General features: G+C 60.3%; 1 protein-coding gene across 1 annotated transcript in view; it reads left to right on the top strand.

Moving 5' to 3' along the window:
* Nucleotides 1-22,040, top strand: part of LOC127031908 (myosin-7) — a 32,354-nt gene extending 10,314 nt beyond the window's left edge. The window contains exons 20-39 of the mRNA XM_050918914.1: nt 4,599-4,735; nt 4,863-5,118; nt 5,408-5,650; nt 6,051-6,227; nt 6,510-6,655; nt 7,120-7,210; nt 8,018-8,407; nt 8,735-8,861; nt 9,313-9,431; nt 9,828-10,024; nt 11,077-11,260; nt 12,815-12,980; nt 13,115-13,239; nt 13,948-14,256; nt 14,399-14,602; nt 15,808-15,933; nt 16,060-16,335; nt 21,120-21,215; nt 21,620-21,754; nt 21,917-22,040. Of these exons, the coding sequence (XP_050774871.1) occupies nt 4,599-4,735; nt 4,863-5,118; nt 5,408-5,650; nt 6,051-6,227; nt 6,510-6,655; nt 7,120-7,210; nt 8,018-8,407; nt 8,735-8,861; nt 9,313-9,431; nt 9,828-10,024; nt 11,077-11,260; nt 12,815-12,980; nt 13,115-13,239; nt 13,948-14,256; nt 14,399-14,602; nt 15,808-15,933; nt 16,060-16,335; nt 21,120-21,215; nt 21,620-21,754; nt 21,917-21,937 (3,525 nt within the window). The 3' untranslated portion in view covers nt 21,938-22,040. The remainder of the gene's footprint in view (nt 1-4,598; nt 4,736-4,862; nt 5,119-5,407; nt 5,651-6,050; nt 6,228-6,509; nt 6,656-7,119; nt 7,211-8,017; nt 8,408-8,734; nt 8,862-9,312; nt 9,432-9,827; nt 10,025-11,076; nt 11,261-12,814; nt 12,981-13,114; nt 13,240-13,947; nt 14,257-14,398; nt 14,603-15,807; nt 15,934-16,059; nt 16,336-21,119; nt 21,216-21,619; nt 21,755-21,916) is intronic.
* Nucleotides 22,041-26,408: the final 4,368 nt, after the last annotated feature.

Here is a 26,408-nt window from a genome sequence, read left to right as displayed (position 1 = left end):
GAAGGGGGGTCCCAGCCTGGTGCTCGGGGGTGCTGGGCTGTGGGCGGGTCCCAGCCTCGTGCTCGGGGGTGCTGGGCTGTAGGGGGCTCCCAGCCTGGTGCTCGGGGGCGCTGGGCTATGGGGGCTCCCAGCCTGGTGCTCGGGGGTGCTGGGCTGTGGGGGGCTCCCAGCCTGGTGCTTGGGGGTGCTGGGCTGTGGGGGGCTCCCAGCCTGGTGCTCGGGGGCGCTGGGCTACGGGGGCTCCCAGCCTGGTGCTCGGGGGTGCTGGGCTGTGGGGGGCTCCCAGCCTGGTGCTCGGGGGTGCTGGGCTGAGGGGGGTCCCAGCCTGGTGCTCGGGGGTGCTGGGCTGTGGGGGGCTCCCAGCCTGGTGCTTGGGGGTGCTGGGCTGAGGGGGGTCCCAGCCTGGTGCTCGGGGGTGCTGGGCTGTGGGGGGCTCCCAGCCTGGTGCTTGGGGGTGCTGGGCTGTGGGGGGCTCCCAGCCTGGTGCTTGGGGGTGCTGGGCTGTGGGGGGGGTCCCAGCCTGGTTCTAGGGGTGCTGGGCTGTGGGGGGGGTCCCAGCTTGGGTCTAGGGGTGCTGGGCTGTGTGGGGGTCCCAGCCTGGGTCTAGGGGTGCTGGGCTGTGTGGGGGTCCCAGCCTGGTGCTCGGGGGCGCTGGGCTGTGGGGGGCTCCCAGCCTGGTGCTTGGGGGTGCTGGGCTGTGGGGGGGTCCCAGCCTGGTGCTCAGGGGTGCTGGGCTGTGGGGGGCTCCCAGCCTGGTGCTCGGGGGTGCTGGTCTGAGGGGGGTCCCAGCCTGGTGCTCAGGGGTGCTGGGCTGTGGGGGGCTCCCAGCCTGGTGCTTGGGGGTGCTGGGCTGTGGGGGGGTCCCAGCCTGGGTCTAGGGGTGGTGGGCTGTGGGGGGGTCCCAGCCTGGTGCTCGGGGGCGCTGGGCTGTGGGGGGCTCCCAGCCTGGTGCTTGGGGGTGCTGGGCTGTGGGGGGGGTCCCAGCCTGGTTCTAGGGGTGCTGGGCTGTGGGGGGGTCCCAGCCTGGTGCTTGGGGGTGCTGGGCTGTGGGGGGGTCCCAGCCTGGGTCTAGGGGTGCTGGGCTGTGGGGGGCTCCCAGCCTGGTGCTTGGGGGTGCTGGGCTGTGGGGGGGGGTCCCAGCCTGGTGCTTGGGGGTGCTGGGCTGTGGGGGGGTCCCAGCCTGGGTCTAGGGGTGCTGGGCTGTGGGGGGGGTCCCAGCCTGGTTCTAGGGGTGCTGGGCTGTGGGGGGGTCCCAGCCTGGTTCTAGGGGTGCTGGGCTGTGGGGGGGGTCCCAGCCTGGTTCTAGGGGTGCTGGGCTGTGGGGGGGGGTCCCAGCCTGGTTCTAGGGGTGCTGGGCTGTGGGGGGGTCCCAGCCTGGGTCTAGGGGTGCTGGGCTGTGGGGGGGGGTCCCAGCCTGGTTCTAGGGGTGCTGGGCTCTGGGGGGGGTCCCAGCCTGGGTCTAGGGGTGCTGGGCTGTGGGGGGGGGTCCCAGCCTGGGTCTAGGGGTGCTGGGCTGTGGGGGGCTCCCAGCCTGGTTCTAGGGGCGCTGGGCTGTGGGGGGGTCCCAGCCTGGTTCTAGGGGTGCTGGGCTCTGGGGGGTCCCAGCCTGGTTCTAGGGGTGCTGGGCGGTGGGGGGGTCCCAGCCTGGTTCTAGGGGTGCTGGGCTGTGGGGGGGGTCCCAGCCTGGTTCTAGGGGTGCTGGGCTGTGGGGGGGTCCCAGCCTGGTTCTAGGGGTGCTGGGCTGTGGGGGGGTCCCAGCCTGGTGCTCAGGGGTGCTGGGCTGTGGGGGGCTCCCAGCCTGGTGCTCGGGGGTGCTGGTCTGAGGGGGGTCCCAGCCTGGTGCTCAGGGGTGCTGGGCTGTGGGGGGCTCCCAGCCTGGTGCTTGGGGGTGCTGGGCTGTGGGGGGGTCCCAGCCTGGGTCTAGGGGTGCTGGGCTGTGGGGGGGTCCCAGCCTGGTGCTCGGGGGCGCTGGGCTGTGGGGGGCTCCCAGCCTGGTGCTTGGGGGTGCTGGGCTGTGGGGGGGGGTCCCAGCCTGGTTCTAGGGGTGCTGGGCTGTGGGGGGGTCCCAGCCTGGTGCTTGGGGGTGCTGGGCTGTGGGGGGGGTCCCAGCCTGGTTCTAGGGGTGCTGGGCTGTGGGGGGGTCCCAGCCTGGTGCTTGGGGGTGCTGGGCTGTGGGGGGGTCCCAGCCTGGGTCTAGGGGTGCTGGGCTGTGGGGGGCTCCCAGCCTGGTGCTTGGGGGTGCTGGGCTGTGGGGGGGTCCCAGCCTGGGTCTAGGGGTGCTGGGCTGTGGGGGGGTCCCAGCCTGGTGCTTGGGGGTGCTGGGCTGTGGGGGGGGGTCCCAGCCTGGTTCTAGGGGCGCTGGGCTGTGGGGGGGGTCCCAGCCTGGGTCTAGGGGCGCTGGGCTGTGGGGGGGTCCCAGCCTGGTTCTAGGGGCGCTGGGCTGTGGGGGGGGTCCCAGCCTGGTTCTAGGGGTGCTGGGCTGTGGGGGGGGTCCCAGCCTGGTTCTAGGGGTGCTGGGCTGTGGGGGGGGTCCCAGCCTGGTTCTAGGGGTGCTGGGCTGTGGGGGGGTCCCAGCCTGGTTCTAGGGGTGCTGGGCTGTGGGGGGCTCCCAGCCTGGTTCTAGGGGTGCTGGGCTGTGGGGGGGTCCCAGCCTGGTTCTAGGGGTGCTGGGCTGTGGGGGGGGTCCCAGCCTGGTTCTAGGGGTGCTGGGCTGTGGGGGGGTCCCAGCCTGGTTCTAGGGGTGCTGGGCTGTGGGGGGGTCCCAGCCTGGTTCTAGGGGTGCTGGGCTGTGGGGGGGTCCCAGCCTGGGTCTAGGGGTGCTGGGCTGTGGGGGGGGGGTCCCAGCCTGGTTCTAGGGGTGCTGGGCTCTGGGGGGGTCCCAGCCTGGGTCTAGGGGTGCTGGGCTGTGGGGGGGGGTCCCAGCCTGGGTCTAGGGGTGCTGGGCTGTGGGGGGCTCCCAGCCTGGTTCTAGGGGTGCTGGGCTGTGGGGGGGTCCCAGCCTGGTTCTAGGGGTGCTGGGCTCTGGGGGGGTCCCAGCCTGGTTCTAGGGGTGCTGGGCTGTGGGGGGGGTCCCAGCCTGGTTCTAGGGGTGCTGGGCTGTGGGGGGGTCCCAGCCTGGTTCTAGGGGTGCTGGGCGGTGGGGGGGTCCCAGCCTGGTTCTAGGGGTGCTGGGCTGTGGGGGGGGTCCCAGCCTGGTTCTAGGGGCGCTGGGCTGTGGGGGGGTCCCAGCCTGGTGCTCAGGGGTGCTGGGCTGTGGGGGGCTCCCAGCCTGGTGCTCGGGGGTGCTGGTCTGAGGGGGGTCCCAGCCTGGTGCTCAGGGGTGCTGGGCTGTGGGGGGCTCCCAGCCTGGTGCTTGGGGGTGCTGGGCTGTGGGGGGGTCCCAGCCTGGGTCTAGGGGTGCTGGGCTGTGGGGGGGTCCCAGCCTGGTGCTCGGGGGCGCTGGGCTGTGGGGGGCTCCCAGCCTGGTGCTTGGGGGTGCTGGGCTGTGGGGGGGGTCCCAGCCTGGTTCTAGGGGTGCTGGGCTGTGGGGGGGTCCCAGCCTGGTGCTTGGGGGTGCTGGGCTGTGGGGGGGGTCCCAGCCTGGTTCTAGGGGTGCTGGGCTGTGGGGGGGTCCCAGCCTGGTGCTTGGGGGTGCTGGGCTGTGGGGGGGGTCCCAGCCTGGGTCTAGGGGTGCTGGGCTGTGGGGGGCTCCCAGCCTGGTGCTTGGGGGTGCTGGGCTGTGGGGGGGTCCCAGCCTGGGTCTAGGGGTGCTGGGCTGTGGGGGGGTCCCAGCCTGGTGCTTGGGGGTGCTGGGCTGTGGGGGGGGGTCCCAGCCTGGTGCTTGGGGGTGCTGGGCTGTGGGGGGGTCCCAGCCTGGTTCTAGGGGTGCTGGGCTGTGGGGGGGTCCCAGCCTGGTTCTAGGGGTGCTGGGCTGTGGGGGGGGTCCCAGCCTGGTTCTAGGGGTGCTGGGCTGTGGGGGGGGTCCCAGCCTGGTTTCTAGGGGTGCTGGGCTGTGGGGGGGGTCCCAGCCTGGGTCTAGGGGTGCTGGGCTGTGGGGGGGTCCCAGCCTGGGTCTAGGGGTGCTGGGCTGTGGGGGGGGGTCCCAGCCTGGGTCTAGGGGTGCTGGGCTCTGGGGGGGTCCCAGCCTGGGTCTAGGGGTGCTGGGCTCTGGGGGGGGGGGTCCCAGCCTGGGTCTAGGGGTGCTGGGCTCTGGGGGGCTCCCAGCCTGGGTCTAGGGGTGCTGGGCTGTGGGGGGGTCCCAGCCTGGTTCTAGGGGCGCTGGGCTGTGGGGGGGGTCCCAGCCTGGTTCTAGGGGTGCTGGGCTGTGGGGGGGTCCCAGCCTGGTTCTAGGGGTGCTGGGCTGTGGGGGGCTCCCAGCCTGGTTCTAGGGGTGCTGGGCTGTGGGGGGCTCCCAGCCTGGTTCTAGGGGTGCTGGGCTGTGGGGGGGTCCCAGCCTGGTTCTAGGGGTGCTGGGCTGTGGGGGGGTCCCAGCCTGGTTCTAGGGGTGCTGGGCTGTGGGGGGGGTCCCAGCCTGGTTCTAGGGGTGCTGGGCTGTGGGGGGGTCCCAGCCTGGGTCTAGGGGTGCTCTACTGATGTTTGTATTTCGCCGACTGTGCCAGGTGTTTTTCAAGGCCGGGCTGCTGGGGCTGCTGGAGGAGATGCGGGATGAACGGCTCGCCCGGATCATTACACGCCTCCAGGCCCAGTCCCGGGGCGTCCTCTCCCGCCTTGAATTCAAGAAGATCTTGGAACGCAGGTAGGGTGGGGTGTGAAGGCGTCATAGGAGCCGTTGTTGTTGTAGGGACGCTCACAGCCACTTCTGACTGGGGCACTGCTGTGCGGAAGTTCACAGCTCCAGCTCATGTGGCCTCCCTCCCTGCCAGGGACTCCCTGCTGGTTATACAGTGGAACATCCGGGCCTTCATGGGGGTGAAGAACTGGCCCTGGATGAAGCTCTACTTCAAGATCAAGCCGCTCCTGAAGAGCGCTGAGACGGAGAAGGAGATGCTGGCCATGAAGGAGGAGTTTGGGCGCCTGAAGGAGGCGCTAGAGAAGTCAGAGGCCCGGAGAAAGGAGCTGGAGGAGAAGATGGTCTCTCTGCTGCAGGAGAAGAATGATCTCCAGCTGCAAGTGCAGGCTGTGAGTGATGGAAGGGTTCCCCCCTCCCTGACCACTCTGGGCCCCATGGTCTGTGAGATTGCATTGAGGAGCCTGAAGGCTGGGTGGATTGGGTTTGGACGAACGACCTCAAAACTGGTTAGGCCATGAATGATGGAGATCCCACAGTTTGAATTCTCCCTGGTGCCCACAGAGGAGCTCCAACGTAGAAGAAGGGTTTCCCCTATCCTTGAACTCCATGCTTCACCTGTCAACCTATCACACTCCTTCTTTCCTTCATTCTCTCCGTCCTTCTCTTCTTTCCTTTCAGGAGCAAGACAATCTTGCAGATGCCGAGGAGCGCTGCGACCAGCTGATCAAGAACAAGATCCAGCTGGAGGCCAAGGTGAAGGAGCAGACGGAGCGGCTAGAGGACGAGGAGGAGATGAATGCTGAGCTGACGGCCAAGAAGAGGAAGCTGGAGGACGAGTGCTCGGAGCTCAAGAAGGACATTGACGACCTGGAGCTGACCTTGGCCAAGGTGGAGAAGGAGAAACACGCGACGGAGAACAAGGTGAGGGCAGAGACAGGAGTTTGACTGCAATAAGTGGCTTCGAGACTATTGCGGTTGAGTGGTATCAAGGCTAGTTGGACTGAGGTGAGTGGCCACATGATTGGGTTGAGTTGGATTTCGTGGCCTGAGACCTGGTTAAAATGAGCGTTGTCAAGACTGACTGGGTTGGATTGAGTGGCCTGTGGGAAGTTTGGGTTGGGTTGAGTGTCATCAAGGATGGTTGGGTTGGTTTAGTGGCCTGAGGGATGATTGCGTTGGGTTGGTCAAGTGGATTCAAGGATTGCTGTTTTGAGTTAGTGGCCTCAATCCTCTGCTCTCCCGTGGAACCACTAATCTCCAACACTGAGCTTCGCCATTGGGCCACCCGATATCTAAACCCACCTGGTTTATCTACTTGCAGGTGAAGAACCTGACAGAGGAGATGGCCGGATTGGATGAGATAATAGCCAAGCTGACCAAGGAGAAGAAGGCCCTGCAGGAGGCCCATCAGCAAGCGCTGGATGATCTACAGGCCGAGGAGGACAAGGTCAACACCTTGACCAAAGCCAAGGTCAAGCTGGAGCAGCAGGTGGACGACGTAAGCACCAGAGGCCTGGGGATGGGGCTAAGGAGCTCGATGGCATTATTGATAGGTTATTACTTCCTCACTGTTTGGTGCCTCCTTAGACTTTGGGGGATGTTGTGTCTGGAGCAGTTATTTCTGAGGTGTTCAAGGGGGGCGGAGTACAGGGAGGGACCAAGGGGGATCAGAGCAGAGTGTCTCAGATGGAGGGTGATCCATCACTGGGGGGTTTCCCACTAAAAACGTCCTGCTGAGTGGACCCCGGCTTCCTGGGTTCATTGTCTTTTTCTCTCTCAGTTGGAGGGCTCCCTGGAGCAGGAGAAGAAGATTCGCATGGACCTGGAACGGGCCAAGAGGAAACTGGAAGGGGACTTGAAACTGGCCCAGGAGAGCATCATGGACCTGGAAAATGACAAGCAGCAGCTGGACGAGAAGCTGAAAAAGTAGGGGCCTCGTGTCACCAACCAGGAGTCCTGACGCCCAGCCCCTTTGCTCTAACCCCCTAGACCCCACTCGCCTCCCAGAGCCAGGGTAGAACCCAGGAGTCCTGGCTCCCAACCTCCCACTCTAACCCCCACTCCCCTCCCAGAGCCAGGGATAGAACCCAGGAATCCTGGCTCCCACTCTAACCTCTAGACCCTACTCCCTCCCAGAGCCAGGGTTAGAACCCAGGAGTCCTGGCTCCCAACCTCCCACTCTAACCCCTAGACCCCACTCCCCTCCCAGAGCCAGGGTTAGAACCCAGGAATCCTGGCTCCCAACCTCCCACTCTAACCCCTAGACCCCACTTCCTCCCAGAGTCAGGGTTAGAACCCAGGTGTCCTGACTCCAAGGCCTCTTGCTGTAGCCGCTAGACCCCAACCCCCTCCCAGAGCCAGAGAGAGAACTTGTTTTCTGTCTCCTCCAGGAAAGACTTTGAGCTCAACGCGCTGAATGCCCGGATTGAGGATGAACAACTGGTAGTTGCCCAGCTCCAGAAAAAGCTCAAAGAGCTTCAGGTGAGGCAGGCTGGCTTGTGCATCACCAGAGCTGGGATACAGAAATGCTCCCCACCTAGCTGGGCTGGAAGGGGATGATCTAGGTCCTCGTCTCCTCTCCAGATTTACTCTGTGTTGCTTGGGGGTGTCTCCACAATCCCTCCCCTCCTTTCTCTCCGGTCTAGAATTAGGAGGGAGGAGCTCTCCTCCATCGAAAGTCTAGACCCTCTTCTGTGTCTCAGGAAAATTCTTTTCCTCTCTGCTGTAGAACAGCAGGTCCCAAAAGGGAGAAGATCTCATATTGGTCTGAGCCTATGGTCCTTTGTGTCTAGAACTTAGACTCCTTTTATAATGATCTAGAACATCTGCATGCTTCATTTGGCATGGTGGGATCTAGATCTGTTTAAAGAAATCGGTTATCTGAGCTCTCTCCTGACTGAACAGCGACTCTCCAGAATCTGTATGATTCCTTCCCTGCGCTAGAATGCCCACCAGTTGTTTTCCACACTGAGTGCTGTAGAGGCTGCTTAGGCCACTTCCTTCTAGACCCCCCGCCAATACGTGCTTTCCCTGATCTAGAACATCTGCGTGTTGTAGACCCAGTTCTTTATTTCCCATGACCTAGGACGTCTACATGCCGTATGTGAAAATGGGTGTGTGAGATCTGGTTAATGACATTTGTTCCTAGAACTTTTCTATCGTATCCAGCATACGTCATGTTCTAGATTTGGCTGAGGACCTTTGTTCCTCTACCCCACGTTCCTGCCTGCTCTAGAATGTGTGATGTTCTAGGCCTGTCTAAGCCCGTGGGTCTCTCTCTGGCTGCAGGCGCGCATCGAGGAGCTGGAGGAGGAGCTGGAGGCAGAGCGCACGGCCCGGGCCAAGGTGGAGAAGCTGCGCTCGGACTTGTCACGGGAGCTGGAGGAGATCAGCGAGCGGCTGGAGGAGGCGGGCGGCGCCACCTCGGTGCAGATCGAGCTGAACAAGAAGCGGGAGGCAGAGTTCCAGAAGATGCGGCGGGACCTGGAGGAGGCCACGCTGCAGCACGAGGCCACGGCCGCCACCCTGCGCAAGAAACACGCCGACTCGGTGGCCGAGCTGGGCGAGCAGATCGACAACCTGCAGCGCGTCAAGCAGAAGCTGGAGAAGGAGAAGAGCGAGCTCAAGCTGGAGCTGGACGACGTCAGCTCCAACGTGGAGCAGCTGCTCAAAGCCAAGGTGCCCCGGGGACAGGCCCATGGAGGGAGAGGGGCCATGGGTAGTGGGAGGGGCTAAGGATGGAGGGGCCGATCCCAGCTGTGAGGGCAGCATCGGGGGGGAGGAGCCACTTCCTCCTACTTAGAAGCGGTGCTCACGAGGGCCCGGCAAAGGCAGAGCGGCGCGGCCAAAGCTAGTGGGCAGCGCTAGCGCGACAGGGGGAGATGCCTCTCTTTCTGCTGCCCTCCCGGTATTTCAGGGTCTCCTTTTCCTGTCGCTCCTTCATTCTCCTGCTGGTTTCTTCCCCTCTTCCTTCCCTTTGCTGCCCCGACATCTCCCCTTCCCCAGGCCAACCTGGAGAAGCTGTGCCGGACGGTGGAGGACCAGATGAACGAACACAGGACCAAGTCCGAGGAGGCGCAGCGCATGGTGAACGACCTCACCACCCAGCGTGCCAAGCTCCAGGCTGAGAACGGTGAGTGGGGAACCCCTGCCCTGCCCCCCGGGACTCCCTCATCCCCCTGCACCCCTGGAACCCTTCACCACTGGTATCCCCTGAAAACTTGGGACCCCTCTCCTTGCCCCTTTGCCCCTGGGACTCCGTCATCTGCCCTTAAGAGTCTTGCTGCATCCTCCTGACTGCCCCATAAGGGATGTGCCCTCTGGGAGCCCCCTCGTGGCTCCCCATGTCCCCTCCCTCCCCCCTGCACCCCACACAACATGCATGAGCCCCTGAGCCCTCTAAACCTCCTCCCCGTCCTCAGCCCCTCCCTGGGGGACCCCCCAAGAGCTCTCTCCCCTGCAATCCGCATGAGGTATCCTCCCCCTGCCCCTGGGAGCCCCCTCATGGCCCCCATGCACTGGGGTGTGGGGTGCGGGGTCCCCGCGAAGGATGGTTCCCTATTTTCCTCCTGCCCTGCACCCAGGCGAGCTGGCCAGGCAGCTGGATGAGAAGGATGCGCTGGTCAACCAGCTGACACGAGGGAAGCTGACGTACACCCAGCAGCTGGAAGATCTCAAGAGACAACTGGAGGAAGAGGCCAAGGCAAGGGCAGGGCTGGCAGGGGACTGTGGGTCGGGGGTGAGGGGCACCGGCAGGGCTGAGGAGCCCAGGGCTGGGCTAGCAGGGGCTGCAGGTCGGGAGTGAGGGGCACTGGCAGAGCTGGGGGGCGGGGCGGGGCTGGGCTAGCAGGGGGCTGTGGGTCAGGAGTCAGGGGCACCAGCAGAGCTTGAGGGGGCAGAGCTGGTCTAGCAGGGGGTTGCAAGTCGGGAGTGAAGGGCAGGGCACCGGCAGGGCTTGAGGAGCCCAGGGCTGGGCTAGCTGGGGCTGTGGGTTAGGAGTGAGGGGCACTGGCAGGGCTGAGGAGCCCAGGGCTGGGCTGGCAGGGGCTGCAGGTCGGGAGTGAGGGGCACCGGCAGAGCTCTTCGTCCCCCACCCCAGGCGAAGAACGCCCTGGCCCACGCGCTGCAGTCGGCCCGGCACGACTGCGACCTGCTGCGGGAGCAGTACGAGGAGGAGACGGAGGCGAAGGCCGAGCTGCAGCGCTCGCTCTCCAAGGCCAACTCCGAGGTGGCGCAGTGGAGAACCAAGTATGAGACGGACGCCATCCAGCGGACAGAGGAGCTGGAGGAGGCCAAGTGAGTGGCGGGCGGCTTTCCTTCTCACCATCCCCCTCCCCGCCTTTCCCCCATCCTGGCAACTTGTGTAGAATGCTCTCGAGCCTTCTGGAACGTGAGGGTCCCATGTGGCAGGCCAGTGTTTTGGATGTTTTGTCTAGAGCAGTCTAGAACCCTTCCATTGCCCCATGCTTCCAGTCCTGGTTCTTCCACCCTCTCATTCAATCCCTCCTTTTTCCTTTTTGTTCCCTTGTTCTTTTATCTTTCAATGCATTCTTGTATTTGTTTGTTCTTTTTTTCTTTCATACGCTCCTCTTGTTTCTCTCATTCATTCTTCCCCCCAATTCATTCTCTTGTATGTTCTGTCTTCCCATCTCTCTTGCTTCCTTTCTTTCTGTTGGCTTTTCATTTCTTTGTTCTTTCGTCTGCCTGTGCTTTTTTCCTTTTATCCTTTTTCATTCTTTTCTTCCTTCTTTCATTCCTTCTGTTTTTCCTTTTTTCCTTTTTTATTGTTTGTCTCATTCTTTTTCTTTTTTCCCTTCATCTTCCTGTTCTTTCTTTCTTCTTGTCATTTCTTTCTGTTCATTCTTTCTTCCTGATTGTTTGTTCTTCCCGTTCATTCTTGTTTATCCTTCTCTTTCTTTCCCTTTCCTTCCATCCTCTCTTCTGCTTGGTTCCACATTCCCGCCATCTCTCCTATTTCCTTCCATGTTGCCCTGAAGTGCAGGTGTGTGTGTCTCTCTCTATTCCACACCATGAACCAGAAACTCCTTTTGTCTTGAATGGTCTAGAACATAAGGTTCCCATGCATCCGGCCAGTGTCTTGGTCATGTACAGCTGAAAGATTTTCTACAATAGTCTAGAGCAGTCTAGAACATAATAATACCACGTGTCAAGCCAGTGTCTTGGTAATTTTCTATGGAGAACTTGTCTACAATGGTCTAGACCATCAGACCAGTGTCACTGGCATTTTTCTGCTATGAATCCCCCAGTAGCTCCAAGGCCCAGGGAGGAGGGGAAGAGCCAAGGTCATTCTTTGGTGACTGATGGTGTCTGTCGCCCCCCGGTGGCAGGAAGAAGCTGGCGCAGCGGCTGCAGGAGGCGGAGGAAGCTGTGGAGGCCGTGAACGCCAAGTGCTCGTCGCTGGAGAAGACCAAGCACCGGCTGCAGAATGAGATCGAGGACCTGATGGTGGACGTGGAGCGGTCGAACGCCGCCGCAGCCGCCCTGGACAAGAAGCAGAGAAACTTTGACAAGGTGGGGCTGGGGGAGAGGGGGAGAGAATTGAATACAAAGCCAAAAACTAATAAATTAAATAAAACCAAGGAAGGAAGGAAGGAAGGAAGGAAGGAAGTCCTAGAGTCCTAGAGTCCTAGAGTCTATGAAGGAAGGGATAAAACAGAATGAATGAAACAGATCAAAGACTAGAAGGAAACAAAGAAGGAAACAGAGGACAGAAGGAATAAAATCGAGCCTAGGAAAGAAAGAAGCAAAACCAAATATAAATAAAATAGAGCAAAAAAATGGAAGAAAAGTAAAAATGAACGAGGGGGAAAGAGCCAAAGAATAAAAGAAAGAACGAGAAAGAGCCAAAGAAAAATTGAATAAAAGGCCAATGAACAAGTGAATGAAACAGAGCAAAGAGGGACTTAAATGGAGGCAAAAGGTAGATAGGGTGAAAAATGGGAAAAAAACGAAATAAAGAGAGACAAATAAAGAACGAGTGAATGAAACAGAGCCAAGGAATGAATGAAATAGAGCCAAGGAAGGCAAAAAATCGTTTTTGGCAACCAACACTTGGGTATTTTGGGGCAGAAAACATTCTGATTTGGGTTCTGAAGGGTGAAATATATTTGTTTGCCCAAAAAGTCAACATTTCCACCCCTCTCCCAGCTTGTTCTCCTGTTGAAGATGGGGGGACCATAATATCTCAGAGCTTACGAGGTGACTTGATTATGGTCTACAAGGATCTACCTAGGCAAGAGGTTTTCTGGTAGGGCGCTCTTGAATCTCAACGCCCAAAGGAGAACGAGACCCAGTGGCTGGACTCTGAAGCACAACATGTTCAGACTAGAAATAAGGTGGAAATTTTTCACGGGCACAGAAATTAACCCTTAGAACAGCCAGCTGTCACGGAGTATGGGGGAGTCCGGCCCTGCACCCCTCTTCCTGAGACTCACAGTGACTCTCAGCCAGCCAGTAAAACAGAAGGTTTATTGGACAATAGGAACTCAGTCTACAGCAGAGCTTGTAGGCACAACCAGGACCCCTCAATCAAGTCCCTCTGGGGGTTCAGGGAGCTTAGATCCCAGCTTGGGATTCCCTGCGCTGCACCACCCAGCCCCAAACCGAAACTGAAAAAACCTCTCCCGCAGGCTCTCTTCCTTTGTCCAGCTTCCCGGGCAAAGGTGTTGACTCCCCCGCCCCCCCTGCCTGGCTCAGGTTCTGTCCATCACCTAAAGTCATCCCCTGCTCTCCCGTTCCCATTCACTGTGCAGACGTCCCTACTGCATCACACCAGCCTAAGCCGACGGTGGCTTCTCCGTCACTTGGCATCTTTAAATCAAGAACTGGCTTCTCTTAAGACATGTTCTAGCTCACCTGTCAGGTATGGGCTGGAGACATGGGTGACTGGGCTTAGAATCTACAGAAAGGGGGAGAGACCGAGGAAAGGGAAAGCAGGAAGGAATGGAAAGCTGGAGGAAAGGGGAAAGAAGGGAGAGGGGCCCAGAGCAGGGAGTTTTCTCTGCTGAGCAGAGGGCTCCTCCATTGGGGTGACTCTCTCACCATGCCCCACCCGCCACCCCCCAGATCCTGTCCGAGTGGAAGCAGAAGTTCGAGGAGTCGCAGACGGAGCTGGAGTCGTCGCAGAAGGAGGCGCGGTCGCTCAGCACCGAGCTCTTCAAGCTGAAAAACGCCTACGAGGAGTCGCTGGAGCATCTGGAGACCTTCAAACGGGAGAACAAGAACCTACAGGGTGAGAATCTCCCCGGCACCCCCTGCCCCCGCTCCCAGCAGCGCAGCACCTCCTGGCCCCATGCTGGGGTAGGACGATCTCCCGTCCTAGCCATGACCTGCCTCCCGCTTAGCGCGGTCTCTCTCCCCCCGCAGAGGAGATCTCGGACCTGACGGAGCAGCTGGGAACCAGCGGGAAAACCATCCATGAGCTGGAGAAGGTGCGGAAGCAGCTGGAGGCCGAGAAGATGGAGCTGCAGGCGGCTCTGGAGGAGGCAGAGGTGAGGGGCACGGCCGAGCACCCCTTCCAGAGCCGCGTGGGGGTCAGCCGGGAACCCCCCGGCACGAGCTCTGCCTCTTCTGATTTGATTTTCCCTTTCTCTCTTTCCAACCCTTTCCCGGTCTTCCCCTCTCGTTCACCCTTTTTCACTCATTCTTTTCTTCTGACTGCCACTTTTTCAATTCTTTCTTTCTTTCCTTCCACTGATTTCTCCTTCCTCTCTCTCTTTGATTTTCTTTATTCCTTCTTTCTATCTTTCCCCTCATTCATTTCTTCTCTCTCTTTTGGTCTCCATTCCTCTCCTCCTTCATTCACTTCTTCTTTCTTTCCATTTCTGTCTTTCCAATCCCTTCCCCATTCTTTCCTCTTCATCCACTCTTCATCTTCCACTCGCTCCTTCCTTCTCTCTGTCTTTTTTCATCCTTCCTTTAACATATTTCTTCTTTCTTTCTTTTTCATTTGGGATTTCATTTTCCTCTCTCTCTCTTTCCAATCCTTTCTCCATTCCTTCTATTTCATTCACTCTTCCCTTTTTCATTCATTCTTTAATTCTTTCTGCCTCATTTTTCATTCTTCCTCTGATATATTTACTCTTTCCTTCTCTCTCTGCCTTCCCTCTCCTTTTCTTTCTTTCTTTCTTTGTATTAACCTCTCTCTCTCACTCTTCTCTCTCACTTATTCATCCTCTCTCCTCCCCCACACACCCCAGGCCTCTCTGGAGCACGAGGAGGGGAAGATCCTGCGGGCCCAGCTGGAGTTTAATCAGTTCAAGGCGGATTTCGAGCGGAAGCTGGCGGAGAAGGACGAGGAGATGGAGCAGGCCAAGCGCAACCACCTGCGGGTGGTGGATTCGCTGCAGACCTCGCTGGACGCCGAGACCCGCAGCCGCAACGAGGCGCTGAGAGTCAAGAAGAAGATGGAGGGCGACCTCAACGAGATGGAGATCCAGCTGAGCCACGCCAACCGCATGGCGGCCGAGGCCCAGAAGCAAGTCAAGCTGCTGCAGGGATTGCTCAAGGTACCTCCAGGGGGCGCTGTGCTATGGGGGGTCCCAGTGGTTCCTGGTATCCCAGCCTGGCCATGGGGCCATGTGCTGTGGAGGGGAGGGTCCTGGCCATGACCCATCTTCCCACTCATGGCCTGTTCTCCCTCCACCCCAGGACACCCAGATCCAGCTGGACGACGTTGTCCGGGCCAATGAGGACCTGAAGGAGAACATCGCCATTGTGGAGCGGCGGAACAACCTGCTGACGGCCGAGCTAGAGGAGCTGAGGGCCGTGGTGGAGCAGACGGAGCGCGCCCGGAAACTGGCCGAGCAGGAGCTGATAGAAGCCAGTGAGAGAGTTCAGCTTCTCCACACCCAGGTGAGAGAGACGGGGACCCCCGACATCCGACCCCTAAAGCAGAACCCCCTTTGGGCCACGACAGAAAACCTGGCCCCAGCAGCAATTCCCATCACTAACCCATGTGAGCTTCCCTGTTCATTCACAACAGGAGCCTGGAACATTGACACTGCCCCGTTGGGTCTGGAGGGTGAACTAGAACATGACTGCCATAATCTAGAGTGTGGGCACTGCAGTGTTGGGGTTGGATTGTAATCCAGAACCTGAGCAGCACTTTGCTCTAGGAAGTGGTCTAGAGCATCGATACTGCCATTTTTGTATCTGGATAACCATTTAGAATGTGACTGCCACTTGATTTGTTCTAGATAATAGTCTAGAATGTCCACTCTGTCTGGAAAACAACCTAGCACTAGGTCACAACCATTTGGACTTCCCTGTTCATTCATGACAGGAATGGTTTTGGGTGATGCTCTGGAACATGGCTAAAGCTCAGCACTTTCTGGATAGTAGTCTAGAAGATGGCCATTGCCAAGTTCATTCAGAATAGTCATCTAGAACATAGTGGCCATTTTATTTGTTCTGGATAATACTCTGAAATATAAACATCATTTTATTTGTTCTGCATAATCATCTAGAAGATGGTTATCACCTAGTTTAATCTGACTAAGAGTCTAGAACATGACAAACATGTTTTGAGTGAGGCGATAGTCTAGAATATATGTATAATAGGGCCAATGTCCTGATTGCTTGGGGAAAATTGTCTAGAACTTGTCTTGGTCAGGTAAAATAACATTCTGGAATGGGATCACTGCACCATTTGGCTGGACCAAAAATGTAGAACGTTTGGGTGGGGTGACAGTCTAGAATACAATAATTACTCCTTTTGTGCAGATAGTAGTCTAGGATATGCCCATTTTGAGTGAGATAAGTCTAGAAAATAGTCGCTGTCCTGTGTGTGAGAGATAAGAGTCTCTTATTTGTCTGGTGCCACCAGCTGATTTTAGGCCAATCTAGAACTTGGGTCTCAACAACCACCCTCTGATTCCATTTAATTCAAGATCAAGGGGCTACAACATTTAGGGAGTGGCATTTCTCCCAGAGAGGCAAATCTAGAACACCAGGGAAGGAACTCAGATGGCTCTGATCCTGAGCTGTCAGGGAGCCATGTCTAGATCTGATGGAACGATGCCACCTCTGAGCTTATCTCCCCTCACCCACTGATCTAGAACACCAGCCTGATCAACCAGAAGAAGAAGATGGAGGCGGATCTGTCCCAGCTGCAGACAGAGGTGGAGGAGGCTGTGCAGGAATGCAGGAATGCCGAGGAGAAGGCCAAGAAAGCCATCACCGACGTGAGTGCGAGGGAACGGGACATGGGGCCTTTCCCCTCTAGGGGGCACCGGCTCCGATCTGGCCCCAGGGTGGGGGTACTGGCTGGCTCAGGGGGGCAGGGAATGACTCTTTTTTCTGGCTGGCAGGCGGCGATGATGGCGGAGGAGCTGAAGAAGGAGCAGGACACCAGCGCCCACCTGGAGCGGATGAAGAAGAACATGGAGCAGACCATCAAGGACCTGCAGCTGCGGCTGGATGAGGCCGAGCAGCTGGCCCTCAAGGGCGGCAAGAAGCAGCTGCAGAAGCTGGAGGCGCGAGTCCGGGAGCTCGAGAATGAGCTGGAGTCGGAGCAGAAGCGCAACGCGGAGAGCATCAAGGGCCTGCGCAAGTCGGAGCGGCGCATCAAGGAGCTCACCTACCAGGTACCTGCTGGGAGGGGAAACAAGAGGAGCTGCAAATCTTGCAATCCAGAATACAAATGATATGCTCCAGAATGAGAGTCACATGCTTTAGAACACAACATGTGCTCTAGAACCTGGCGTGCATGCCCCAGAACTTACAGTCTAGAACGTGAGTTGTCTGACATGGAACACAAGTAGCCTGCCCCCAAACATGCTGTGTGTTCTCTAAAACATACAACACATGCCCCAGGTCATGTACGGTTCTATCCAGAACATCATTCCTGATGTTCTGAATCGCAAATACCTGGCTTCTGACCACCCCACACTAGGACTTGAGCATCGCACTCAAGACACATGCTACAAAATTGTTTGCTGGTCTAGAACATCTTACTGATCATTGTAGACCTCGGTGAGCACGTCCTGTTCCAGAAGCCTCTGCACCAGAACACAAGCTATCCACTCGAGAACAGGGGACATGTGGCGCAGAACATAACCTGATCTATGCTAGACCATAGATGACCTAGAGTCATAGATCCAAGGTCAGAAAGGACCATTGTGGTCATCTAGCAAGATCTCCTGTGTATTACAGGTCATAGACTTCCCTGATTTGTTCTAGAATAGTTTTCACATGTTCTAGAGCAGGAGTGGGCAAACTATAGCCTGCGGGCCCAGCCCCCAAGCTGCTGGCCTGGGAGGCTGCTCCCCGGCCCCTCCCCTGCTGGCCCCCCCTCCCCTGCAGCCTCAGCTGGCCCCGCTGCTGGCGCAATGCTCTGGGTGGTGGGGCTGTGAGTGCCTGGGGCAGCGCAGCCGCAGAGTCCGGCCTGACCTGGTCTCTGTGCTGTGTGGTGGCAGCGGCGTGGCCCGACTCCAGCCAGGCAGCGTGGCTGTGAAGCCGCCAGCCACCAGTGCTCCAGGCAGCGCGGTAAGGGGGCAGTGAGCAGGGGGCATTGGATAGAGGGCAGGGGAGTTTGGGGTGGTGATGGGGGGTGGGGACGTGGATGGTGGTCGGGGGGAAACAGGGGGTTGGATGGGGGCAGGGATCCCGGGGAGCAATCAGGAAGGAGGGGGGCGTTGGATGAGGCACCAGGGGGCAGTCGGGGCAGAGGTTCTGGGTGCAGTCAGGGGAAAGGGAGAAGGGGTGGTTGGATGGGTCAGGGGTCCCAGAGGAGCTGTCAGGGAACGAGAGGGTTGGATGGGGCAGGAGTCCTAGGGGGGCAGATAGGAGGTGGGGGCCGGGCCACGACCCCCTCCCCTAACCGGCCCTCCAGACAATTTCCAAAACCCGATGCGGCCCTCCAGCCTAAAAGTTTGCCCGCCCCGGTTCTAGAGCATAGCACACCCATCAGCCCTCTGTTCCACAGCCAAACTCAGGAACACCATCCACTCCCTCATCTCAAACCCTGCGTGAAATCCCCATGGGTTAGCCCCATATTCCACAACAACAACCGGGAGTATCTCAGCATCCCCGGCCATCCTGCCATCCTAGAGCCAGGCTCCTACCCGGGCCTGCTGCGCACCAAACTCCTAACTGGCTTGGCTTTTGGTCTAGAACATGGTGGCTCTAGAAACCATCACCCCTCACACTGGCCTTTTTCAATTCCAGAGCAGGGGTTGGCCACTTATGGCACGTGTGCCAAAGGCGGCAAGCGAGCCGAAACCAGCCTGGCAGCGGGCTGAGCGGGGCCAGGACCCCGGCAGGCAGCACTGGGCCATTAAAAATCCTGCCCGGCCTGGCCTGGCCCGCTCTTCTCCACCCCTCTCATGTGCACACGCTTTCCTGCCCTCCGTCACTTCCGGCGGGAGGTTGTGTTTCTGGGTTAGCGTGGCCATACCTCTACCTGGTGCCCGCGGAGCGTGAGCAGCCCCGGAAGTGGCCCCGCCGGCGGGGTCAGGAAGAGGGACCTGGCCCCACAGGAACTGCGGTGCCCGAGAGGCTTGTAAGTGGGGAAGGGTCCTGGGGCCCAGCTGCGCCATGCACCTGCCCACCCCGAGCACGGCCGGCCCTGCTCCCTGGACTCAGGCAGGCTGGAGCCCCGGGGCCGGGATGAGCTCGGCTCTGTGCTGGGGCAGGCCACGTCCCGCAGCCTGAACCCAAGCCAGGGGCTGAGTCCGGAGCCCTAGTGTCCGTCTGCCCCCCACCCCCTCAAACAACTGGAGCCCAGCTGGAAACCTAGGAATCCAAAGTCCTCGCTCCCAGCTCTCCTCCCCCGAGCATCAGACACCAGCCCCTTCCCGGAGCCCAACTCCCACCCCGCTCCCCGCCCTACCCCCCCACACCCCTCCAAGCCCCCTGTCCTGGTCCCTGCGCCCCCCACATCCCCCAGCTCTCTGCCCTGACCCCTGCAATCCCCTCACACACCCTCAGCTCCCTGCCCTGACCCCTGCATCCTGCTATGACCCCAGCCCTGACTCCAGCACCCCCATGCATACCCAGCCCCCCACACCCCATGCCCAGACCCCTGCACCCCCATGACCCCAGCCCTGACCCCAGCCCCCCCCCACATACCCAGCCCGCCCACACCCCGCATGCCCTGGCTCCTGAACCCCCTCACATGCCCCCTGCCCTGACCCCTGCATCCCCCACATCCCCACCCCCACCCTGAGCACCAAATGGGACCTCCTGCACCCACCCTCTCACATTCCCACCTGCACCCTCACACCAAATGGGAGCTGCCCAGGTAAGCGCTCCACACCCAAACCTCCTGCCCCAACCCTGAGCCCCCTCCTTCATCCTAGCGCCTGGTCAGACCCTGCACCCCAACCCCCAGCCCTGTGCTCAGTGCAGAGAGAGAGGAAGGGAATGGGCCAGAACCAGGGAGAAGGTAGGTACCCACTGTATGTGGGCAGGGCCGGGACCCCAGACCGGCAGTGGGCTGAGCGGGGCCAGCAGCTGGGACCCTGGCTGGCAGGAGCTGGCAGATGGAACCCCTGAGCGGCAGCGGGCTGAGCGGTTCAGTCCACTGCCGGTCCGGGGTCCCGTCCGCCAGCCCCGCTCAGCCCACTGCCGGTCTGGGGTCCCGTCCGCCAGCCCCGTTCAGCCCACTGCCAGTACGGGGTCCCGTCCGCCAGCCCCGCTCAGCCCACTGCCAGTCTGGGGTCCCGTCCGCCAGCCCCGCTCAGCCCACTGCCGGTCTGGGGTCCCGTCCGCCAGCCCCGCTCAGCCCACTGCCGGTCTGGGGTCCCGTCCGCCAGCCCCGCGCAGCCCACTGCCGGTCTGGGGTCCCGTCCGCCAGCCCCGCTCAGCCCACTGCCGGTCTGGGGTCCCATCCGCCAGCCCCGCTCAACCCACTGCCAGTCTGGGGTCCCGTCCGCCAGCCCCGCTCAGCCCACTGCCAGTCTGGGGTCCCGTCCGCCGGCCCCGCGCAGCCCACTGCCGGTCTGGGGTCCCGTCCGCCAGCCCCGCTCAGCCCACTGCCGGTCTGGGGTCCCGTCCGCCAGCCCCGCTCATCCCACTGCCGGTCTGGGGTCCTGTCCGCCAGCCCCACTCAGCCCACTGCCGGTCTGGGGTCCCGTCCGCCAGCCCCGCTCATCCCACTGCCGGTCTGGGGTCCCGTCCGCCAGCCCCACTCAGCCCACTGCCGGTCTGGGGTCCCGTCCGCCAGCCCCGCTCAGCCCACTGCCGGTCTGGGGTCCCGTCCGCCAGCCCCGCTCATCCCACTGCCGGTCTGGGGTCCCGTCCGCCAGCCCCACTCAGCCCACTGCCGGTCTGGGGTCCCGTCCGCCAGCCCCGCTCAGCCCACTGCCGGTCTGGGGTCCCATCCGCCAGCCCCGCTCAGCCCACTGCCGGTCTGGGGTCCCGTCCGCCAGCCCCGCTCAGCCCACTGCCGGTCTGCGGTCCCGTCCTCCAGCCCCGCTCAGCCCACTGCCGGTCTGGGGTCCCGTCCGTCAGCCCCGCTCATCCCACTGCCGGTCTGGGGGCCCGTCCGCCAGCCCCGCTCATCCCACTGCCGGTCTGGGGGCCCGTCCGCCAGCCCCGCTCAGCCCACTGCCGGTCTGCGGTCCCGTCCTCCAGCCCCGCTCAGCCCACTGCCGGTCTGGGGTCCCGTCCGTCAGCCCCGCTCATCCCACTGCCGGTCTGGGGTCCCGTCCGCCAGCCCCGCTCATCCCACTGCCGGTCTGGGGGCCCGTCCGCCAGCCCCGCTCATCCCACTGCCGGTCTGGGGGCCCGTCCGCCAGCCCCGCTCATCCCACTGCTGGTCTGGGGTCCCGTCCGCCAGCCCCGCTCAGCCCACTGCCGGTCTGCGGTCCCGTCCTCCAGCCCCGCTCAGCCCACTGCCGGTCTGGGGTCCCGTCCGCCAGCCCCACTCAGCCTGCTGCTGACCTAGGTGAACAGAACCCCAGACCGGCAGCGAACTGAGGAGGCCAGCAGCATTAAATCTGCATTTCAATTTAATTTTAAATGAAGCTTTTTAAACATTTTGAAAACCTTGTTTACTTTACATACAACAATAGCTTAGTTCTATAATATAGACAGAGAGAGACCTCCTAAAAACCATTACAATGTACGGCCGGCACACGAATCCATAAATGAGAGTGAATAAATGAAGCCTTGGATGGCACTGCTGAAAGGTGCCGACCCCTGTTCTAGATCAAGGATGCTCCAGCAGCTCTTGGGTTTTAGACAGGGCTAGAGTAATTCTGGGGCTCTTTTCTTACTACCCCCACTTGAGGAAGCACAAATAGACTTATGGTCACAAACGGAGGTTTTGGATTAATCCAGACCCCCATGGTTCTCGAGCAGCTGGGTTCCATAGCCACTGGCTGAATCCAGAATTTCTTCCCCCCTCCCCTTCTCATCTCTCCAGACTGAGGAGGACAGGAAGAATCTGATCCGTCTCCAGGACCTGGTGGACAAACTCCAGCTGAAGGTCAAAGCCTACAAGCGGCAGGCTGAGGAGGCGGTGAGTGTCCAGAACTTCCGTGATGCATTCTGGAATCCAGACCTCCTCTTCCCCAAGGCTCCAGAGCCCAGATGGACGGGCGGGTGGACTGTTGAGTGGGTGGATAGATGGAGAGTTGATAGAAAGGTTGGATGAGAAAATGGAAGAATGGGTGGATGCTAACCAATCAGTAGAGGGGGGCTGGCCCCCTCCTAGTCTTCCCTGAGCCTTTATCTGTTGGAAATCCAGTGGTGGGTAGTTCCACAGGTTAACATTGTCTGTGTCCCCAGTGGGACAGGCACCCCCTGCCTTGGGGCAGTAGCCAGGTAGGTGCAGTGCCCTGGCCATGCTGAACTCTGGGCTGCACTGCACATCCAGTGGAGGGCAGTTCCACAGGGTAATGCCCCGGTTTCTCTCCCCCACAGGAGGAACAAGCCAACACCAACCTGGCCAAGTTCCGGAAGGTGCAGCACGAGCTGGACGAGGCGGAGGAGCGGGCCGACATCGCCGAGTCCCAGGTCAACAAGCTGCGGGCCAAGAGCCGGGACATCGGCGCCAAGGTGACCCATGGAGGGGCTACCCCGCCCCCTCCTCTGACCCCTCCCCACCCCTCTTCTCCTCTTCATCCCCAGTTCTCCTATCACCTCTTCTCCCCTCCTGTCTTCCCTCCCACGTCTTTGCTCTCATATTGACACTCGCTTTCTCTCTCTGTTCTTTTGCAGAAGGGGCTGAACGAGGAGTAACTCCCGTGAACCCCTCGGCACCACCCTGGTTGTGACTGACAGACTCTGCCACCCCGACCCACCCCTGCTCTCTGTATATCAGTGTTGGCCCCCAGGCCCCTTCCCAGACTGTAGAATAAAATGCATTGTACAGCACCGTGCACTCTCCGTGTGACTTTAAACAAACACACCCCACGGCACAGCACCCTCTGCCAAGCCCTGCCCCCGGCTTCCCACAGCATGGGATCCCCCGCCGAGCCCCACCCCCAGCTCCCCACAGCACGGGGCCCCCCACCGAGCCCCACGCCCAGCTCCCCACAGCACAGTGCCCCACCAAGCCCCACCCCCGGCTCTCCCCAGCACGGGGTCCCCCACCAAGCCCCGCCCCCAGCTCACCACACCACAGTGCCCCGCCCCCGGCTCCCCACTGCACAGGGCCCCCCACCAAGCCCCACCCCCAGCTCCCCCCAGCACAGGGTCCCCCACCAAGCCCCGCCCCCAGCTCACCACACCACAGTGCCCCGCCCCCGGCACCCCACTGCACAGGGCCCCCCACCAAGCCCCACCCCCAGCTCCCCCCAGCACAGGGTCCCCCGCCAAGCCCCGCCCCCAGCTCACCACACCACAGTGCCCCGCCCCCGGCTCTCCACTGCACAGGGCCCCCCCACCAAGCCCCGCCCCGGCTCCCCACTGCACGGGGTCCCCCGCTGAGCCCCGCCCCAGCTCACCACACCGCAGTGCCCCGCCCCCGGCTCTCCACTGCACAGGGCCCCCCACCAAGCCCCACCCCGGCTCCCCACTGCACAGGGCTCCCCACCGTGCCCCGCACCCGCGGATGGGTATCGCACGGGGAGGGAGGGATGATGTGGAGGGAGAGGGAGATGGATGGATGAATATTGCACAGGGAGGGAGGGATGATGTGGAGTGAGAGGGGGCTGGACGGACGGATGGGTATCACACGGGGAGGGAGGGATGATGAGGACGGAGAGGGGGATGGATGGATGGATATTGCACAGGGAGGGAGGGATGATGTGGAGAGAGAGGGGGATGGAGGGATGGATATTGCACAGGGAGGGAGGGATGATGAGGACAGAGAGGAGGATGGACGGATGGGTATCGCACGGGGAGGGAGGGATGGTGATGACGGAGAGGGGGATGGATGGATGGATATCGCACGGGGAGGGAGGGATGATGAGGACGGAGAGGGGGATGGACGGATGGGTATCGCACGGGGAGGGAGGGATGATGAGAACGGAGAGGGGGATGGACGGATGGATATTGCACAGGGAGGGAGGGATGATGTGGAGGGAGGGGGGATGGATGGATGAATATTGCACAGGGAGGGAGGGATGATGTGGAGGGAGAGGGGGGTGGACGGATGGATATCGCACAGGGAGGGAGGGATGATGAGGACGGAGAGGGGGATGGATGGATGGATGGATGGATATTGCACGGGGAGGGAGGGATGATAAGGACGGAGAGGGGGATGGACGGATGGATATTGCACAGGGAGGGAGGGATGATGTGGAGGGAGAGGGGGATGGATGGATGGATGGATGGATATCGCACGGGGAGGGAGGGATGATGAGGACGGAGAGGGGGATGGACGGATGGATATTGCACAGGGAGGGAAGGATGATGTGGAGGGAGAGGGGGATGGACGGATGGATATTGCACAGGGAGGGATGATGTGGAGGGAGAGGGGGATGGACGGATGGATATCGCACAGGGAGGGAGGGATGATGAGGACGGAGAGGGGGATGGATGGATGGATGGATGGATATTGCACGGGGAGGGAGGGATGATAAGGACGGAGAGGGGGATGGATGAATGGATGGATGGATATTGCATGGGGAGGGAGGGATGATGAGGACGGAGAGGGGGATGGATGGATGGATGGATGGATATTGCACGGGGAGGGAGGGATGATGAGGACGGAGAGGGGGATGGATGGATGGATGGATGGATATTGCACAGGGAGGGAGGGATGATGAGGACGGAGAGGGGGATGGACGGATGGATATCGCACGGGGAGGGAGGGATGAAGGAGAATGAATAGTTAAATTAGTTCAGACTGAGATAACAAGATTAGCCTGACTTATGTTACTTAAAATCAATGAGATAAAAAGAGATTTGAGAAGATTTTGTTACGGTGAAATTACTAGATTTAAAGATTGAAATAGGTCAAAGAAGTAGATTAATTTTAATGTGCAGAGGGCTGTATGGGTGTGGATGGTGATGGAGCGATGTGGAGGGATGAACGGCTGTGGATGGGGATGGGGGATGAAGGGCTGTAGATGGGAGTGAAGGTCTGTGGATGGGGATGGAGGGTTGTGGATGGGGATGGAGGGATGGAGAGTTGTGGATAGGGATGAGTGATGGGATGGAGGGATGAAGGGTTGTGGATGGGGATGGAGGGTTGTGGATGGGGATGAGTGATGGGGTGGAGAGATGAAGGGTTGTGGATGGGGATGGGGGATGAAGGGCTGTGGATGGAGATGGACCGATGGGGATGGAGGGATGAAGGGATGGGGATGGAGGGGATGGGGATGGAGGGGTTTGGAATGGAGGGCTGTGGATGAGGATGGAGGGATGAAGGACTGGGGATGGGGATGGGGGATGGAGGGTTGTGGATGGAGATGGACCGATGGGGATGGAGGGATGAAGGGATGGGGATGGAGGGGATGGGGATGGAGGGGTTTGGAATGGAGGGCTGTGGATGAGGATGGAGGGATGAAGGACTGGGGATGGGGATGGGGGATGGAGGGTTGTGGATGAGGATGGAGCGATGGGGGATGGGGATAGAGGGCTGTGGATGGGGATGGGGGGATGAAGGGCTGTGGATGGAGATGGACCGATGGGAGATGGAGGGTTGTGGATGGGGGATGGAGGGATGGTGGGATGAAGGGCTGTGGATGGCGATGGAGGGATGAGGGGATGGAGGGATGAAGGGCTGTGGATGGAGGGTTGTGGATGGGGATGGAGAGATGAAGGGGTGTGGATGGGGGGATGGAGGGACGGAGGAATGAAGGACTGTGGATGTGGATGAGGGTATGGAGGGCTGTGGATGGGGATGAAGGGCTGTGAATGGAGATGGGGGATGGAGGGATGAAGGGCTGTGGATGGAGATGGGGGATGGAGGGATGGAGGGATGAAGGGTTGTGGTTGGGGATGGGGGGATGGAGGGCTGTGGATGGGGATGGGGGATGGGGGGATGAAGGGCTGTGGATGGAGATGGACCGATGGGGATGAAGGGATGAAGGGATGGGGATGGGGATGGAGGGGTTTGGGATGGAGGGCTGTGGATGAGGATGGAGGGATGAAGGACTGGGGATGGGGATGGGGGACGGAGGGTTGTGGATGAGGATGGAGCGATGGGGGATGGGGATGGAGGGCTGTGGATGGGGATGGGGGGATGAAGGACTGTGGATGGAGATGGACCGATGGGGATGGAGGGATGAAGGCATGGAGATGGAGGGGTTTGGGATGGAGGGATGAATGGGGAATGGAGGGCTGTGGATGAGGATGGAGGGGTGAAGGACTGGGGATGGGGATGGGGGACGGAGGGTTGTGGATGAGGATGGAGCGATGGGGGATGGAGGGATGAAGGGTTGTGGATGGGGATGGAGGGGTTCAGGATGGAGGGATGAATGGGGAATGGAAGGCTGTGTACATGCCGGGAAGGAGAAATCAGAGGGGACAGGGATGTGGATGGATGGACACTATAAAGGGGACTGACACATCAATAGATGTTATGGCTGGGATGACAGGTGGATAAATGTCCTTGAGACAGATTACTAGAGCGGCCCAGACAGCTCCAAGGAGAGAGTGAAGAAAAATGTGTGGCTCTAAGAAAGTTGAAAATTGCTGGGACTATGTGAGATATTGGCCAGTAGAGTCAATGCCCAGGCATGTTTGCTGCAATGCACAGCCAGATGCTGGATGAATATGGCTTGGGTGGGAAGGGACCTCAGGAAGTATCTAGTCCAGCCCCCTGCTCAAAGCAGGACCAATCCCCAGACAGATTTTTGCCCCAGATCCCTAAATGGCCCCCTCAGGGATTGAACTCACAGCCCTGGGTTTAGCAGGCCAATGCTCAAACCACTGAGCTATCCCTCCCCCCAGGCCTCCCTTTAGCTCTCTCTCCAGAATATCAGATTAAATAGGTGACACTGGGGACTGGGTCACACACTGTTACTTCTGTTGGCCAATCTTCTCTCTCTCCAACCGACCCCACCCACACCTCCCATCCCGCTCTATGTCTGGAGGGGCGCCATCCGCCGCCCCATGGCCTCTTCTCCCCATTCCCACCTTTCCTGCTATGCCAGGGCTGCTGCGTGCCTCCATTTCCCCTCCTCGATTTTAAACGAGACAATTTAGTTTAGAGCTGGTTCCAGGGCTGGATAAGGGAGATGAAAAACAGGGAGACACGTAGCTGTGAAAACACACGGCCACAGTTTGCTAGCTGTGGTGATTACAGCAGTTAGAGGAG

Source organism: Gopherus flavomarginatus, chromosome 11, assembly GCF_025201925.1.
Source record: "Gopherus flavomarginatus isolate rGopFla2 chromosome 11, rGopFla2.mat.asm, whole genome shotgun sequence".
NCBI lineage: Eukaryota > Metazoa > Chordata > Testudines > Testudinidae > Gopherus > Gopherus flavomarginatus.
Note: the sequence above shows the minus strand (reverse complement) of the source record. Positions and strands in the feature narration are given on the sequence as shown.